At 45.0% G+C, this 16,934-nt stretch overlaps 1 protein-coding gene across 8 annotated transcripts in view; it reads left to right on the forward strand.

Moving 5' to 3' along the window:
• CYFIP2 (cytoplasmic FMR1 interacting protein 2) overlaps positions 1 to 16,934 on the forward strand; it is a 130,917-nt gene that overhangs the window by 47,675 nt on the left and 66,308 nt on the right. For 7 of the 8 annotated variants that reach the window (XM_057540560.1, XM_057540557.1, XM_057540556.1 and 4 more), the window contains 7 exons: positions 4,886 to 5,052; positions 5,812 to 5,959; positions 8,215 to 8,289; positions 9,198 to 9,351; positions 10,478 to 10,634; positions 11,163 to 11,259; positions 14,221 to 14,297. In XM_057540560.1, the coding sequence (XP_057396543.1) occupies positions 4,886 to 5,052; positions 5,812 to 5,959; positions 8,215 to 8,289; positions 9,198 to 9,351; positions 10,478 to 10,634; positions 11,163 to 11,259; positions 14,221 to 14,297 (875 nt within the window). The remainder of the gene's footprint in view (positions 1 to 4,885; positions 5,053 to 5,811; positions 5,960 to 8,214; positions 8,290 to 9,197; positions 9,352 to 10,477; positions 10,635 to 11,162; positions 11,260 to 14,220; positions 14,298 to 16,934) is intronic. The other variant, XM_007165526.3, reaches the window with a different exon arrangement.

Below are 16,934 nucleotides of genomic sequence, written 5' to 3' on the forward strand. Positions count from 1 at the left end.
CATATAATATGTGCTCCTTTGTGACTGGCTTCTTTCACTTAGCATGATGTTTTCAGGGTTCATCCATGTTCTAGTATATATCAGTACTTCATTCCTTTATGATTGAATAATATTCCATTGTAAGAATATATCATGTTTATATATTCACAAATTTTGGTTGTTTCAACTTTTTGGCTATCATGAATATGCTGATATGTACATTCGTGTACAAGTATTTGTGTGGAAATATGTTTCATTCTCTTGAGTATGTACCTAGAAGCAGAATTACTGGGTCACGTGGTAACTCTATGTTTAAAAATTTAAGGAACTGTAAAACTGTTTTCCAAAGCAGCTGCACCATTTTACATTTTCACCAGCAGTGTGCGAGAGTTGCAGTTTCTTCATATCCTTGTCATCACTTATGGTCTTTTTTATTTTAGCCATCCTACTTGGTGTGAAGTAGTTTCTCATTGTGGTTTGGACTTGCATATCCCTAATAACTAATGATATTGAGCACCTTTCCATGTGCTTATTGGCCATCTGCTTAGCTTCTTTGGAGAAATGTCTGTTCAGATTCTTTGCCCATTTTTTTTTAGGTTATTTGTCTTTCTATTTTTGAAGTGTAAGAGTTTTTATATATTCTGTATCAGAAAAAGCTAATTAATTCGCCATGGTTACCAGGAAAACAGGGACTGTTTTCTAAAATGCAGCCAAATTTATGAGCCAAAATGAAAAAGAGGAAAAAGTTTTATCATGCATCTTGTTTTCCAGAACTGGTATATTTAAAAATATATCAATATTCAAACACCAAAAAAAAGAGTTTTTATATATTCTGGATACAAGTCCCTTATCAGACATATAATTTGAAAAAATTTTCCTCCATTCCATGGATTGTCTTTTTATTTTCTGTATGGTATCCTTTGAAGCACAAAAGTTTTCAACTTTGATGAAGTTCAATTTATTTTTTCTTTTGTCACTTGTGCTTTTGGTGTCATATCTAAGAAACCATTGCCTAATCCAAGTTCTCAAAGATTTACTCCTATGTTTTCTTCTGAGATTTTTATAGTTTCAATTCTTACATTTAGGTCTTTGGTCATTTTGACTTAATCTTTGTATATGGTGTGAGTAGGGGTCCAACTTCATTCTTTTGCACGCGAATGCCCAGTTGTCCCGGCACCAGTTGTTGGAAAGAGTATTCTTTCTCCATTGAATTGTCTTGGTACTCTTGTCAAAAATCAATTGACTATAAATGTAAGGGTTTATTTCTGGGCTTTCAGATCTCTTTCATTAATCTATATGTCTTTTTATATGCCAATACCATACTTTTTTTTTTTTTTAATTTATTTATTTATTTATTTATTTTTGGCTGTGTTGGGTCTTTGTTTCTGTGCGCAGGCTTTCTCTAGTTGCGGCGAGAGGGGGCTACTCTTCATCGCTGTGTGCAGGCTTCTCATTGTCATGGCTTCTCTTGCTGTGGAGCACAGGCTCTACACGCGCAGGCTCAGTAGCTGTGGCTCATGGGCTTAGTTGCTCCGCGAGCATGTGGGATCTTCCCAGGGCTCGAACCCGTGTCCTCTGCATTGGCAGGCAGATTCTTAACCACTGCGCCACCAGGGAAGCCCAGTACCATACCATTTTGATTACTGTAACTGTGTAGTAAGTTTTGAAATTAGCAAATGTGAGTCTAACTTTATTCTTTCGTTTTCATCTGTAGAATCTTATAGTCTCATCTCTTTATCACAGTTTTTCTGAAGTTTCACTGTAAGGCATCATGATGAGGGCCTTTTGCATTCATTGTTTGGGACACTAAATAGGCCACTGCAGTGTGGAAATACAAGTTCCGTAGGTCTGGGAAATTTTCTTGAATTTTAATTTTGATAATTTCCTCCTCTCTGTTTTCTCTGTTCTGTCTTTCTGGGTTTTCTGTCTGTCAGATGTTGGATGCCCAGGAGTTAGTGTCTAATTTTCCTGTCTTTTCTATCTTATTGCATATCACTTATTTTTGTTCTGCTTTATGGGGTATTTCCTTAATTTCCGTTTTCAACTCTGTTAGTATTTTTTATTTTGCGTATAATATTTTAAATGTCCAAAAGCTCCATCTTGTTCTCTGAATGTTTGGTTTTTTTTAGTCGCACCCAACTCTTGTGTCGTGAATGTGCTATCTCCACGAGGATATTATTGTTTTTTTCAGTCAGCTTTACTGAGGTATAATTTACATTTGGTAAACTGCACCCATTTAAAGTGTATAATTCACAAAGTTTTGACAGTTGTATATACACCTGTGAAACCAAAAACACAAGATGCAGAACATTTTCATCTCCCTTTAAGACTTCTTATGCCATTTGCAATCCATCCTTCCCTCCATCCTTGGCCCTAAACAATCACATTTTTTGTCACCATAGATTTGTTTTCATTTTCTAGAATTTTATTTAAGTGGAATCATATAGTATGTATTTTGTGTATGTGGCTTTTTCACTCAGCATAATAATTTTGAGATTCATGCACATTGTTTTTTGTATCAGTAGTTTGTTTCGTTTCATTGCTGAGTATTTTTCCATTGTGTGGCTATTCTACAATTTGTGTATCTATTCAATTGTTGATAAACATTGGGCCATTTCCAGCTTTTGGCCAATGTAAGCAAAGTTGCTTTAAATATTTGAGTATAAGTGTTTGTGTAGACATAGGTTTTTATTTCTCTTGGAATGGTCATATTGGATGTGTATGTTTAACTTTTTAAGAAACTGCCAAACAGTTTTCCAAAGCGGGTATACCATTTTATATTCCCACCAATTATATGTGAGGGTTCTGTTACACACACCCTCACAGTTCTTGTGTTGTCAGTCTTATTAATCTTAGCCATTCTAATGGATATTTAGTACATCTCACTGAGGTTTCAATTTGCATTTCCCTGAAGATTAATGATATTGAGCATCTTTTCATGTGCTTATTGGCTATTCATACATCTTCCTTTGTGAAGTGTTATCTATTGAAATCTTCTGCCCATTTTTTAAAATTAGCTTTCCATCTTCTTACTATTAAATTGTGAGAATCTTTATATATTCTAGATACAAGTCCTTATTCACAAATACGTTGCAAATATTTTTTCTAATCGGTGACTTTGCCTTTTCATTTTCGTGGCGGGGGGGGGAAATGCCTTCTAAAGAGCACCTGTTTTTAATTTTGATGAAGTTCAACTTATTTATTATTCCATGGTTTGTGATTTTTTTGTGTTCTAGCTAAGAAATCTCTGCCTAGCCCAAAGTTGCAAAGATTTTCGCTTAGGTCTAACAGATCTGCATACTCTTCTGTTTTTGGAGTTATTCTCAAAAATCTTCATTATTTTGTCCTTCCTCTGTCCCTTATTTCCTAGTTTCATTGCCAGCCAGGAGCCCAGATTCCTTTATGACTTAACATTCCTTTAGAGCTTCTCTCTCATTATTTCTGCACTATAAAGGTTCTCTTCAGCAAAACCATTAGACTGTTGGTTCTAGTGAAAATTCTTACCTTCTGAACTATTCTCACTATTTCTCCTACCTCGAATGTTCTATTTCTTCATTTACAGTTTGGAGGAACATAAAGGCTTAGCATCTAAGCTCATTCATTCATTTACTCACTGCTTTTCAAGAAAAATCTCTTGAGGGCCCACCAGGGCCCCGGGCCCCAGGCATGGCGCCTACACAGCGTGCCAAGCCTCACCCCTGCAGTGCTTAACAGTCTGGTGCAGAGGGAGGAAATCGACCATGTCATGAGGGGTGTGACAAGTGTGGCAGTTGTCAGGAGGCTGACTTGACAAGGCTTTCCCCCCTGAATTCTTTTTTCTTTTTTTAACATCTTTATTGGAGTATAATTGCTTTACAACAGTGTGTTAGTTTCTGCTTTATAACCAAGTAAATCAGCTATACGTATACTTATATCCCCATATCTCCTCCCTCTTGCGTCTCCCTCCCACCCTCCCTATCCCACCCCTGTAGGTGGTCACAAAACACCGAGCTGATCTCCCTCCCCTCTGAATTCTGAGCTAATCTAGAAGTTAGCACTTGGGGCTGACGGGGGCCAAAGGATCAGGTTTGGTAAAGCTGGACCAGAGAATGTGACTTCACTCAAGGCCACACCAGGCTTCCTATTCCTCCCCCATCCCATGAAACTTCCCACTGGGAAACAGGCAAAGCAGCTGCATAAATATACACCTCCCATCCTCGGGATGGGGAAGGGTGATTACCGCAAGGACAAGACAGGCACCCAGAGGAGAGGACACACCCCACAGGCAGACAGATCCCAAGTGAGCGCCAAGGTCAAAGTGACGCTACACACATCATAGTCACCTGTCTCCCCACCTCTGCAGACAGATAAGTGAGTTAAGGGGCTAGGGAGGAGGTAAATAGAAGGGCAGAAGCCTTTCCCCACAAGACTTCTGCAGGAATCCTATTTTATGGACTCAAGTAGCAAATGGCCAAATCATTTCAAAAGCAAAGATTGTAAAAATTCTATAGAAAGAAGTTCTATTTGATATTGTCTGTGGGTACATGGTATGTGGAGAGACCTCTAAAAGTCAGAGTGCTACTCAAAACATGGTCCATGGACCAGCTGCCGATTGTCACCAGTCAGCGGCAAGATGGGGAGCTGGTGCCAGAATGAAAATCAGCTGATGGTGAAGCACACGCGCAGCGTGTGGCTGACGTCTTTGCTTTGTGGCAGCACTTCCTTGATGAGGGAAGCGGAGTGCTGATTTCTCTTCTGGCACACGTTTCCACCCAGCCGTGAACTGACCCTCTGAGTAGCACTCGCCGGCCTCGTGCTTCAGGATGTCTCCTCCAGCACCCCCCCCCCCCCGGAGACGTGGTGAGGGCACCGGACAGACGGGTGTGCCAAGGCACAGTGAGCCTGACCTCCATCTGTGCCTGGCCAGGTGATCGCCATGATCAAAGGCCTGCAGGTGCTCATGGGCAGGATGGAGAGCGTCTTCAACCAGGCCATCAGGAACACCATCTACGCAGCCCTGCAGGACTTTGCCCAGGTGACCCTGCGTGAGCCCCTCAGGCAGGCAGTGCGGAAGAAGAAGAATGTCCTCATCAGGTGGGTCTTCAGGCGGCCTTTTTCAGGGAGCACATCCAAAATCGGGGGTGCTGGGTGCAGGCCACAGAGGACGTTCCCAGCTCAGTCAGCTTCCAGGGAAGTGTCTGGACACAAACGGACCTTCCAGTGAGTTCCAGCAAGTCCTATGAGGCCCTTTTAGGAGATTGGACATTTGGGATGGATTAAGCCTCCGTCTCTGGGTTTGGAGCCCATATCCACCACCGTCTAGCTGTGTGAACTTAGTCATGTTACTTACCTTCTCTACACCTCAGTTTCCCTCATTTGTAAACTGCGGATGATGATGGTACCTACTCCATAGGCTGTTGGGATGATGAAATGAGATAATCCGTGTATAGACCTAAGCACACAGCAGCATGGAGTAAGCGTGCAACACATATAAGCTACTATTCAAGTTTTAAATATACAGAGATTTAAATGGACTAATGAAACTGTCCTATAAGCCAAAAGACAAATAGGCATCCTTCACTCAGGTTCTCTCCCACTGTGTGGGCTCAGAGCTGAGTTCTCAGACAGCCAGTGGGCATCAGAATCACTGGGGCACTTGTAAAATGCGGACTTCCGGACTGCACCTCAAATCTGTTAAGCCAGCATCCCTGGGGATGGGGCCCTGGAGTGAGCATGTTTCACAAGCATGCCAGGAGTTCTAAGGCACGTGGTCCTGGAACAGCATGGACTCTAGAAACAGGCTTGCAGTGCCTCTTTTCCAGCTGGTCTGAATCCCGGTTCTTCCTTCCCCAGTGTCCTACAGGCAATTCGGAAAACCATCTGTGACTGGGAGGGAGGCCGAGAGCCCCCCAATGACCCGTGCTTGAGAGGGGAGAAGGACCCCAAAGGTGGATTTGACATCAAGGTGCCCCGGCGTGCCGTGGGGCCCTCCAGCACACAGGTAAGCAGCTCCAGGCACAGGCCAGCTCTGCTGACTCAGAGGCCAGCCAGGCTATGGTAGGTCATCCTGGCTGGACCATGGGGCAGTGGGGCTGGGGGGTCCTCAGGCAGGAGGGGCAGGGTCAAGCGGCTGCTCTAGTCTTATTCTGCCATCTTGTTTTGATGTAAGAGGGAGGACCACTGACTTAAGATTCAGGAGACCTGGATTCTAGTCCTAGATACCTGTGTGACCTCGGGCACGTTACACAGATCTCTTTGTGCCTCAGTTGTCTAATCTGGCAAATGGGGGTAATACCAGGACTGGCTATCCTAGCCCTATGAAGTACAGGTTCCAAAGTATAGGAGAAGTTTAAAGTGGAATCTGTATGCATCTATCCTGTCCCTGTTTAATGAACGCTGACCCCCGCTTCCCCTGTAGTGATGTCCTAGCTTGGGAATTCCCACGTTCTGCCTCTGACTTGCTGTGTGATCTTGGGCAAGTGCCTTGACCTCTCTGAGCTCTGGTTATCTTCTCCGTTAAATGAAAACTTTGGATGAGATCACGTTACTGACAAAACACCGCTTTTGTTATTCCCCATACCCGCCCCCCCCAAATCACAAGTATCCAAAGCCCTCAACCACTTAGAGAAAGTCTAATAATCAGAGATATTCAGAGTTGCCAACCGGAGCTTTTTCAGCAACGAGAGGTTGTCTGTGGCTTATCCAAAGTAGTCGTTAAAATTACAGAAAAAAAAAAAGTAAAGAACCTAGGCATCTCAGTTAAATCCTTGCCACCTACTTAAGGATAAATAGTTTCTGGTAGGCTTTTTGAGGTATTGAAAAAAAGCATATGGGCCCATTACAGCTTTTAAAGGTCTTACAGGCCCCCAAAGCCCCAGGCTGGGAACTCCTGCTTCACATGACCTTTAAACTTCTCCCATCTCTGAAATCCTGATTCCTTGAATCATCTGAGATGAGCCATCTGAGGCCCACCCCTGACGCTTCTCACTGTGTGTGTGTCTGTGTCTGGGCACGGGGTGGGAGCAGGGAGGCGGCACCGGGGTGAGCTGGTTCTCAGCACTGGCGTCGTAGCTTCCCTTGGCCCGCAGCCCGCAGACCCCTTTGTACTTATCTTGCCTGCTCGAGAGACGTGAAACTTCTCAAGGAAGCTTCTACAAACAGTTCTGTGTCATGCCAAGGGCCAGAGACCTTTCCAGTCCAGAATGGCCTGGAGGGGCTGAGCAGGGCTTCTGGGTGTTGCTTCTGGGCGAGGCAAAAGAGAAACTGGAAAGGAGGAGGTCGCAAAAGGGGGCCAACAGGCAGAGAATGAGAGAGGCGTGGGGGGCAGGGAGGGAGAACGCAGTATTTATAAAGATAATATGAGAGGGAGTGTCACCAACAGTTAGGCCCCCCCGACACCCCCAAGTCATGTTAGGGTGGCACAGACACACTTGATAGACTCCTAGGCAGTCAGCTTGGAAGAGCCCTTAGAGACAAACTAGTCCCAAACTAGTTCCTCCCCCTATTTTGCAGATGGGGAAACTGAGGTCCAGAGAGGGGAAGTGACTTGTCCAAGTCACAAGGTGAGTTTAGATGGAGGTGGGACGAGAACCAGGTCTCCTGACTCCCACCCTGGGGCTCTCTTAGGGCCTTGGGAGCGCAGTAGACATGGCATCTGGCAGAGCTGGGAGGTGACTGTTCTGGTGAATTAAATGCTTTGTTTAATAAAAGTAGGTGGGGAAAACGTTTCCCCTCTTAGGGATGAAATGGATTTTCGAATAGTTAGAATTTGGTACAAATCAGTCGACACCCGCACAGACTGGATTGAAGACTCCTTTCTTGGAGGACTCCAAAGGCCATCATTAGAGCAGTGCCTCTCGAGTCTTAGGGATGGTCAGCCGTGCCCACCGACAGGGTTGCAGAGGGTGGGCTGTCTGATAAACCCGCAGCTCCGTAGTTCCTTCACCACAAAGGAAAGTGCTGTGCCAGGGATGGCGTGCCACTCCTTTCTGTGGCCGTGCTGCCCAGCCCAGGCCAGGCGCGTGGTGGGTGTGGTCCTAGAGGAGATCAGAGGTGGCCAGGATGGACGTGGTGGCAGAGGGAGGTTGGAGCATCTCAGAGGTGGTCGGCAGGTGGCCTCTAGCAGTCGTGGCGGCTTTCCCACCGTATACAATACCTCTTGCTTTTCTCTCTCTCTCTCTCTCTCTTCTCTCTCTCCCTCTTCCCTGTCTCTCCTGCCCTCCCATTCCCTCCTCCTCTCTCCTATCTATGTCTTAGGCCTGCCAGTGGTCCCCGCGGGCTTTGTTTCACCCCACTGGTGGCACACAGGGCCGAAGAGGCTGCCGATCCCTGGTATAACACCGCCTGGCTGGGTTGGTTGGGTACCCTTCTCCAGGAGGCAGCAGGAATGGACTAGGCTGGCTGCTCACGGCCCCTTCCAGCCCTAAGATTCAAAGACACATGATGTGGAAAGATGTAGATTAGCACTTGCGCCCTTTGCACTTAAGGCCCTCTGTAAGCAGGAGTTAATTGTCTAGTAGGCCTCCTGTGTAAGTACCGATCTTCACCTGCTTTCCACCCAGCATTTCGGCAAGCTGTACCATGCAGCGGATGCCTGCAGAGGCGCTGTCCCTCGGTCTTGACGGTCGGAAACCTGAGGTGGTGGGGGGCTTGCTCTGATCCTACCCCATTTCACAGTTCCTTGGAACGTCAGAGCTGAAAGGGACTGGTTGGAGAAAGCATCTGGTGCAACCTCCTCACGTTAGCAGATAAGAAAACTGAGGCCCAGAGTGGGACTTTGTTGCCCAAGGTCACACAGCAAGTCAGGGGCGTACCTAGCCTTGAACCCCATTCTTTTGACTCTGAGTCCAGTGCTCCACCCCTGGTGCCACCGTGGCTGTCCAGTAAAGCAGGGAGCGACTCCAGGGTGACGTGGAATGAGGTTCTCCTCTGATGCCCACGCCCTTGGCCAAGCAGAGCAGGCAGGACCCTGGGCCTTGAAAGACCTGGTATTACCAGGTCCTCCTACCTGGGAGGCCGCCGGCCCCAGGCAGAACGTCCTGCCAGGCTGGCCAGTCTCCCTCTTGAAGGTTACACATTCCAAATTTACTTCTCCAACCCTAAACTGGTGCTTCCTTAAGACAGTGCTTTTTAAGGGCAGATATCTTCAGAAAAAAAGAATAGAAGCACAGCACAAAGCAACCTTTTCCCTTGGACGGAGGGCCAGCCCCTGACCTTCCCACCTTCCTTTCTTTTTCAAGCTGTACATGGTGCGGACCATGCTTGAATCGCTCATCGCAGACAAAAGTGGCTCCAAGAAGACCCTGCGGAGCAGCCTGGACGGACCCATCGTCCTCGCCATAGAGGACTTCCACAAGCAGTCCTTCTTCTTCACCCACCTGCTCAACATCAGTGGTGAGCTGCCCTGTCAGGGGCAGGGGGAGGGCTCCCAGGAACCAGAGCAGCTAAGGCTTTCGGGCCAGAAGTTGCAAAGAGATGTGATCATCTACCCAAAGGGGCACATTTTGCCACCAAAGAAAAGAGGCACACTTTCCAGTAGACTCTGGGAAAGGCCAGGCTCAGTCCAGCTCTTCTGACTCGGCTAAATCTGGTAGATATTTGTAGCTAATTTGTTATGAAGTTCCCAGTAAAGGGGGATCACCAACAGGTGACACCCTCAGACACACGCAGGGACCAGGTCAGCCTTTTGCTTTTAAGCAGCAGCCCTGAGCTGATTAGTGCCCGTTGCTCCTAGCAAAGGCGGCTCCCGGACTACACCTGGATCCCAAGTCCCCCGCTCCACCTCTCCTGTCGGTGGGATGCATGTGCAGGTGGGACAGGGGTGGGGAGTGGAGGGAGAGCAGCATCCCAGGGTCCTGGGAGGTTGGTATTGAAAAGAGTGATCTTAAACAGCCCGGACTTCTCCATAGGGAGCAGCCTAGGAAGGGTCTTCAAGGCCTCTGTAAGGGATCCATAATTATCACAAGCAAGGGTCATGGCATGGCTGCAGTCCAGTTAAAAGCGGGCACCCGTGGATCTGTCTTGACACTTACAGCAAGCACACTTTGACACTTAGATAGCATGTTTTCAGGATGGCTTTGTAAGGACACGATGGAAATTGTAGGGGCATCTAAAGCTCTAAAACATCACTGCCCCCCGCCCCCCCCCCCACACACACACACACTGCTGGGTGAACAAACACTGTCTTCTATTTTTTTTTTTTTATTTTTTGGCCACACTGCGCAGCTTGTGGGATCTTAGTTCTCCGACCAGGGATTGAACCCACGCCCTTGGCAGTGAAAGCATGGGATCCTAACCACTGGACCACCAGGGAATTCCCCAAACACTGTCTTCTAAATAGACGTTAGGCTGGCCTTCAGGTACAGGAGAGCAGGGTCTACTGATCGAGTCATATTCGTGAGTACCTGCTCTGTACCTAGCACAATGAAAGAAGAATAAAAGTTTAAAAAAACCCAGTAAGAACTAAGATCTTCGGGTGCTTCCGATGTGTAACCCAAGGCTCTCTCCCTTATGCTTCCAGAAGCCCTGCAGCAGTGTTGCGACCTCTCCCAGCTCTGGTTCCGAGAATTCTTCCTGGAGTTAACCATGGGCCGGCGAATCCAGTTCCCTATTGAGATGTCCATGCCCTGGATTCTAACAGACCATATCCTGGAAACCAAAGAACCTTCCATGATGGAGTAAGAGGCAGGGTTGGGCCAGCAAGGAGGTTCCCGAGGTGCAGGTAGAGGGCAGTTTGCCAGCCAACGAGCCCTGTTCTTTCCAGAACTTTCCAGATGAGGCAGTGTGCCCCACCAGGATCAAGTCACCACCAGATGTGACTCAGCCTTGCAGAAAGGTTCAGAAATCTACCAGCCCAACTGCCCTTCCCAGACTTTGTCAGTCTCATAACAGCCACGCTGGGAAAATTATCATCTCTGGGGTAGGGAAGCTAATGGCCTTAACGGCCACCTGATTTCTTTTAGTCCCAGACTAATTTTTTTCAGGCCTTTCATTTATTAACATCATGGACTTTGATTTCTGTGGGCAGACAGTAAAGTAAGTCATTCCTAAGTGGAGGCTGGAAACATCCTAGACCCTGAAAGGGTCTCTTTTTCCTATCTCTGAATTTGTTCACCCAACTGTTCATATTTCCTAAGCAAGTTTAAATCTGCCTGCCTTAAGAGAGATCATTAGTGAGCTACTGGCCGTTGTTTTTCCCTCTTCAGATACGTCCTCTACCCTTTGGATCTGTACAACGACAGCGCCTACTATGCTCTGACTAAGTTTAAAAAGCAGTTCCTGTATGATGAGATCGAAGCTGAGGCAAGTGATTGCTTCTCCTTTTGTTCTTATAATCCTGTTGCAAGAGTCTGGACTTTTCAGATCTCTAGCTGGGCACAAAGTGGGGTGTCTTAGTCCATTTGGGCTGCTATAATGAAATACCACAGACTGGGGGGCTTATAAACAACAGAAATATATTTCTCACAGTTCTGGAGGCTAGAAGTCTGAGATCAGGGTGCCAACCTGGTCAGGGGAGGGCCCTCTTCTGGGTCCCAGGCTTCTTGCTGTGTCCTTATGTGGTGGACGGGGCCAGGGAGCCCTCTGGGTCTCTTTTATAAGAGCACTGATCCCATTCATGAAGGCTCCATCCTCATGACCTCATCACCTCCCAAAGGCCCCACCTCCTAATTCCATCACCTTTGGAGGTTAGGATTTCAACACATGAATTTTGGGGGGGACACAAACATTCAGACCATAGCATGGGAGATCAGTGACTTGCTTTGGAGACTGATCTTTATAAACATCATGATCATCAAAAGGGACCTAGAACAGGATGATAGTCTTTCTTTTTCAGATGTTTAGGGATGGCAAACGTTAGAACTGCATGGGTAAAATTAACTTCTAATGGGTCTTTTACAGTTGGATTAATTGGCTAATAATAATAACAGTAATGCTACCTATCAATTATTATATGTTTACCGTTTGCCAGGTATAGTACTAAGCACTTTATGGACATTTTAAATAATCTTTACAGTAATTTAAGAAGTGTATGCTACTATTTTACAGATAGTAAATCTTAGAGTGTTCAAGTATCCTTACCCCCACATCACACAGCTTACAGAGTCTCATTCTAGTACTGGTAGGATGGAAATAGCCATCCTGTCACCTATGAAGCTGTTGAATAGTCGCTCAGTGGCTTTATTTCTGAAATCGTCAGGAAAGGCTGGGATATGCTGTAGTTACAGACAATCACACATTCTTAGCAGCTTGGGACCAAAGGTTCATTTCTCCATTGCATGTTGGCTGGGGGCTCTGTTCTATGTAGTCTTTAATCTGGGATATTCACTAGTTGCCCTGGCAGGGGGACGTGTCGGGGTGAATCATACTCCGATACTTAAAGCTTCCACCTGCAAGTGATACATGTCATTGGTCAAAGCAAGTCTCATGGCAGTGCCTCCTATCAAAGAGGAGTGAGGAAGTGCAGTCCTACCACGGGCCGGCAAGGACCAGAAACAAGGCATCAGCAGCCCTAAGGGCTATGAAATATCTCAGTTTTGTCATCTGGAAATTGGAATGAGAGTCTTTGCTCCACCTAAGTACATGGGATTATATAAACGTAGAATGAGGCCAATTGTCACACAAATGTAAGGCATTCTTATTTATAAAGGAAAGACGTAAGTGTTTTAGGACAGGCATTACCACCAAATTAGTTTGAAAGTTTATATATTTCAAAGAAAATCTAGTAGAGGTGCTGCTTTCTTTCTCAATCTTCCAGTTGCTATGGGAGTTGAAAACCTTGATGGACCCCAGTGCAAATCTATCCTGTTTGTCTCCTGAGCAGTACACAAACTTGGAAAGAAAGATTCCAGTAGACAAGTTAATTGGTTGCATCTCAGCTTGGACAGGTCCATTTTCCGATAAGATTTTAGACAGTCATGTTCTCCAACAGGTTGAAAACAAAAAATCTAGAGTGTCATATGTCCAAGTGACATTTTAAAAATAAATATCAAGAAAGCACACAGACAAGCCCTGGGTAACACTGGAGGCCATGGAGCAGAAGTATAAATTGAGACCCCGAGCTCATGGCCTGGCCCCCTTTCTCTTCCCATCTTCAGACTCTGTTCTGAACCAGGAAGGGCCTGTGTGGATACACAAGCTTTGTCTCCCTCCTGTGCCCAAAAACGATGGCCCCTTGGCCAACCCCAGGCCCTAGGGGTGCACACACCTGCAGTGCAATCCACCCTCAGGGAGGAACCCAGGGAAAAGAGCACACAGGGCCTGGAAGGGACTTGGGCTATTTGGGCAAGAATATTCAAAGCTGGTTATAGAAGGGGGGCATGAGTTGGGCACCCCGCCCTGGATCCTATGGGTCCTTTGCCTGAAGGAGGCCCCCTTAGGGATCCTTGAAGCTCGACTCCAGGGCAGAGGCCTTGGTTACCTGCATATGAGGACAACACTGCACACAGCACTGTGTTTTTATGTCCAGAATAACATTTAGTGTGTAAAATAAAAGATACGAAAGCTCTTTGAATAAAGAGTTAACCTTATGGAGCTGGGAGTTTGGTGCGAAAAGGATTGAAGATGAATCACCTAAATACAGTCTATTTCCTTTGAAGTTATACTGTTACCCTGCTACTATCAGAGCCCATCTCTTTTAACGCCCCACCTTTGGCCGTTCCCTGCTCTTGCCATCGTTGGAGGATTTGGTTTCGATCCTCTGTGTCTGCTGTGAACTTTCTTCTTACCTGAGCATCACATTCTGCCACTGACATGATGAAACACTGAAAAGGCAAGACGGTCTCTTATGCATTAAAAACCAAAGATTTTTAAGCAAACTGGTTTTAAAAAGAGGTTTTAAAAATTTTAATGACCATCAACTTCTTCATTTGCAAAGCAAGGTAAAGTAAAATAAAAGGAAAAGACAAGAAATTCTATCGGGAGAGATGAGGGGACTGATATGTGTAATTACAGGATGTGAAGCCCTATCTGTGGCATTCCCCCTGGGCAGGCACCTTGTAACAGCCAGGAGGGGACCAGTGGGGACAGTGGTTCCTCAACAGCTTTTTGAATTTTGCTTTCTTTGTGCCTGTTGAGGACCTTGAGAGCAAGGGATCAGACTTCCCAAACTTAGTTGGCCACAGAACCTTCTTTTTTTTTTCCTGCAAAGCATCTTGCTTCACCTCACACTTCAGGCAGTCATGCACCACTGCCCCCTTCAGTTGCTGAAATTTCTCTAATAAAGCCGACAGACACCATTGACATTTCCTGCTTCTTCTTCACCAGGTGAACCTGTGTTTTGATCAGTTTGTCTACAAGCTGGCGGACCAGATCTTTGCTTACTACAAAGCAATGGCTGGCAGGTATGAGAGCCCCAGGGCTATGTGCAGCAAACCTTCCTAAGATTGCCACCTGGAAGGCAAGGTTCTCTGTTGCAAAACCTCCCTTCTCCTTTAGGACCTAAGGAAATCTGAGTGATTCCGTGAGCCTGGATTTGGTGCTAGAATGTAGGAGAAAGGAAAATAGGCAGATGTGGTGCTAGATCTCATGGAGCTTACAGTCTAGTAGGAAAACAGACATTAATAAAAACTACTGAATGCACAGTGACAAGGGAGGTTGCTATGAAGGACAAGCTAAGGGGAATATATGACAGTTAAACCTGAACTAGTCTTTGGGATGGGTGACTGGAAGGGCTGTCCTGAGAAAGTAACATTTGAGTTCACATCTGAAGTTGATAGGACTTAATTAAGTAAAACTGGGTGAAGAGTAGGGCTAGAAATTGCAGGCAAAACAAACTACTTGTGCAAAGTCCCTGTGACAGAAGCATAAGATGAAGAGCATGCCTACTTCTACTTTGTAGGGCTGTTGAGAGGATTAATGTGAATTAGTACACGTAAATGTCTCATTCACGGACCACAGAGTGGGCAGGCTGCACGGTAAAGCTGGGCAGGTAGGCGGGGCCCAGGTCTTGCGGCCTTGTAGGCATTTGTCCTAGGAGGAGTGGAACACCACGGGATAGTTTCCAAAGTATGACAGTGACCCAGTTTGATTTTTATTTTTAGAAGTTTGATCTTTTAAAAACATTAAACTGTAGAGAATGGATTGGAGGTGAGCAAGAATGGGAGTATGAAGGCCAGACAGAAGGCCAAGGAAGAGGAGAGGTCTGGGCATGTCAAGTTTTACAGGCTCATTCGTATTGTCAGTATGGGTTGATTTAGACCCCTGAGAATTCCTGGGTTCGAGGAACCCATAATAGTACTGGTCAAAAAAAACCTGCCTACAGAGATAGATAGATAGATAGAGATAGAGATATTTCCCTTTTTATTGGAAATCCAAATGTACTGACCAGTAATTTCTAGGATTGTTACCTTTTTTCCCTACAATAAAAATTTGCTTTGTTTTGCTTTCAACAACTTGAGTTGTTCTGATGTATTTCAGACAGGAGGTGGTGTACAGATGCACAAGTGTCTGTTAACACAGAATGTGCATTAAATGAAGTGAATGGCTCTTAAGGATGTAAACTATAGAAAGCATATGCATAGGGTTTCAGGGAAAGCGCAGAGAACACAGCCTTTCACAAAGGAGTCACTTCACAAGTGTCTGGATTGAATTGCGTGGGGTTCTAACAGTGAGCTGGGCTTCCAGCTTCTCTAAGATAATTTTCAGATATGCTGGTCCATGGTCTGTGTAAACAAACTCAGACTTGTCAAACCCTGGGTCCTCTATATATTTAGTTTACAAAATATCCTTATCTGAAATAGGAATCTTAATCTATATCCCTCCTTATAAGGTCTGTGGTTTGTCAAAGATACGGGAAGTTGGGGGAGATTTCGAGAAGTTGGGAGAGTCAGAGAGAGCACAGGAGGGGCAGAGTGATCTAGATCATTGCTTTCCATCAGAAATATAATGCAATCACAAATGTTGGGTCACAGATGTAATTTTAAATGTTTTAGTAGCCATATTTTAAAAATTAATTTAATACTATATTTTATATAATCCATTATATCTAAAATATTATAATTCCAACATGTAACCAATAAAAAATTATTAAGGAAATAGTTTTCAATGTTTTTTTCCTAAGTCTTCAACATCTAGTGTGTATTTTATGCTAATAGCACATCTCAGCCTGGACCCGCCACGTTTCAGGTGCTCAGTAAACTCACCTGGTGGGTGGCTAATGTATTGGACAGTGTAGATTTAGATGATGTCACTTTCCTGCTTAAAACCTTTCCGTGGCTTCAATTACATCTAGAAAACATCTAACCTCCTTACTGTGGCTTATATCGTCCCCCATGGTCTGGCCCCTAGACTAACTTTATAAATTCATTTTTGCACCATACTCTCCAGCACACCTGCCCCTTATCTACACTGACCATTTTTCCTTTTTCTGAACGTACCAAGCTAATCATGCCTGAAAGATTCTTCCCCCAGATCTTTCCATTTTTAGCATTTAGGTCTCTGTCCAACAGAACCTCTTTAGAGAGGCTTTCCCTGACCTCCTAACACCAAATGATCCTGTTTTATTATTTTCAGAGCACTTATTACTCTGCAATCCATGGCTCAGTGTAAAACATCATAATAGAACATCTAATTCATAGGATTGTTGTGAGATTAAAAAGGACTCTTTGCATGTACGTGTATGCCTGGTGAATAGTAAATACTATACAGGTATTTACTATTATCTGAAATTATTTTATTCCTCTGCTTATTTATTTATTTTCAGTCTCTCTTTACTAGAACGTAAGCTCCATAAGGACAAGAACTTTGTATCCTCGGTACCTAGAATGTTTCCTGGGATATACTAAGCAGGCACTCAATTGCTTTTATGGTGAATGAATAAAAGCAAGAAAGCATCTCAACTTCTGTGTTGCCTGTCTTTAACGCAGAAATTCTATTTCACATATTGAGCTTTTTGGGCTGAAAAAAATTAGAAGAACTTTGCTCTAGATCAGAAAAAAATATTTAAAATATATAAGATAGCACTTCATGAGTAGATCCTG

Source organism: Balaenoptera acutorostrata, chromosome 2 (assembly GCF_949987535.1).
Source record: "Balaenoptera acutorostrata chromosome 2, mBalAcu1.1, whole genome shotgun sequence".
In the NCBI taxonomy this organism is placed as follows: domain Eukaryota; kingdom Metazoa; phylum Chordata; class Mammalia; order Artiodactyla; family Balaenopteridae; genus Balaenoptera; species Balaenoptera acutorostrata.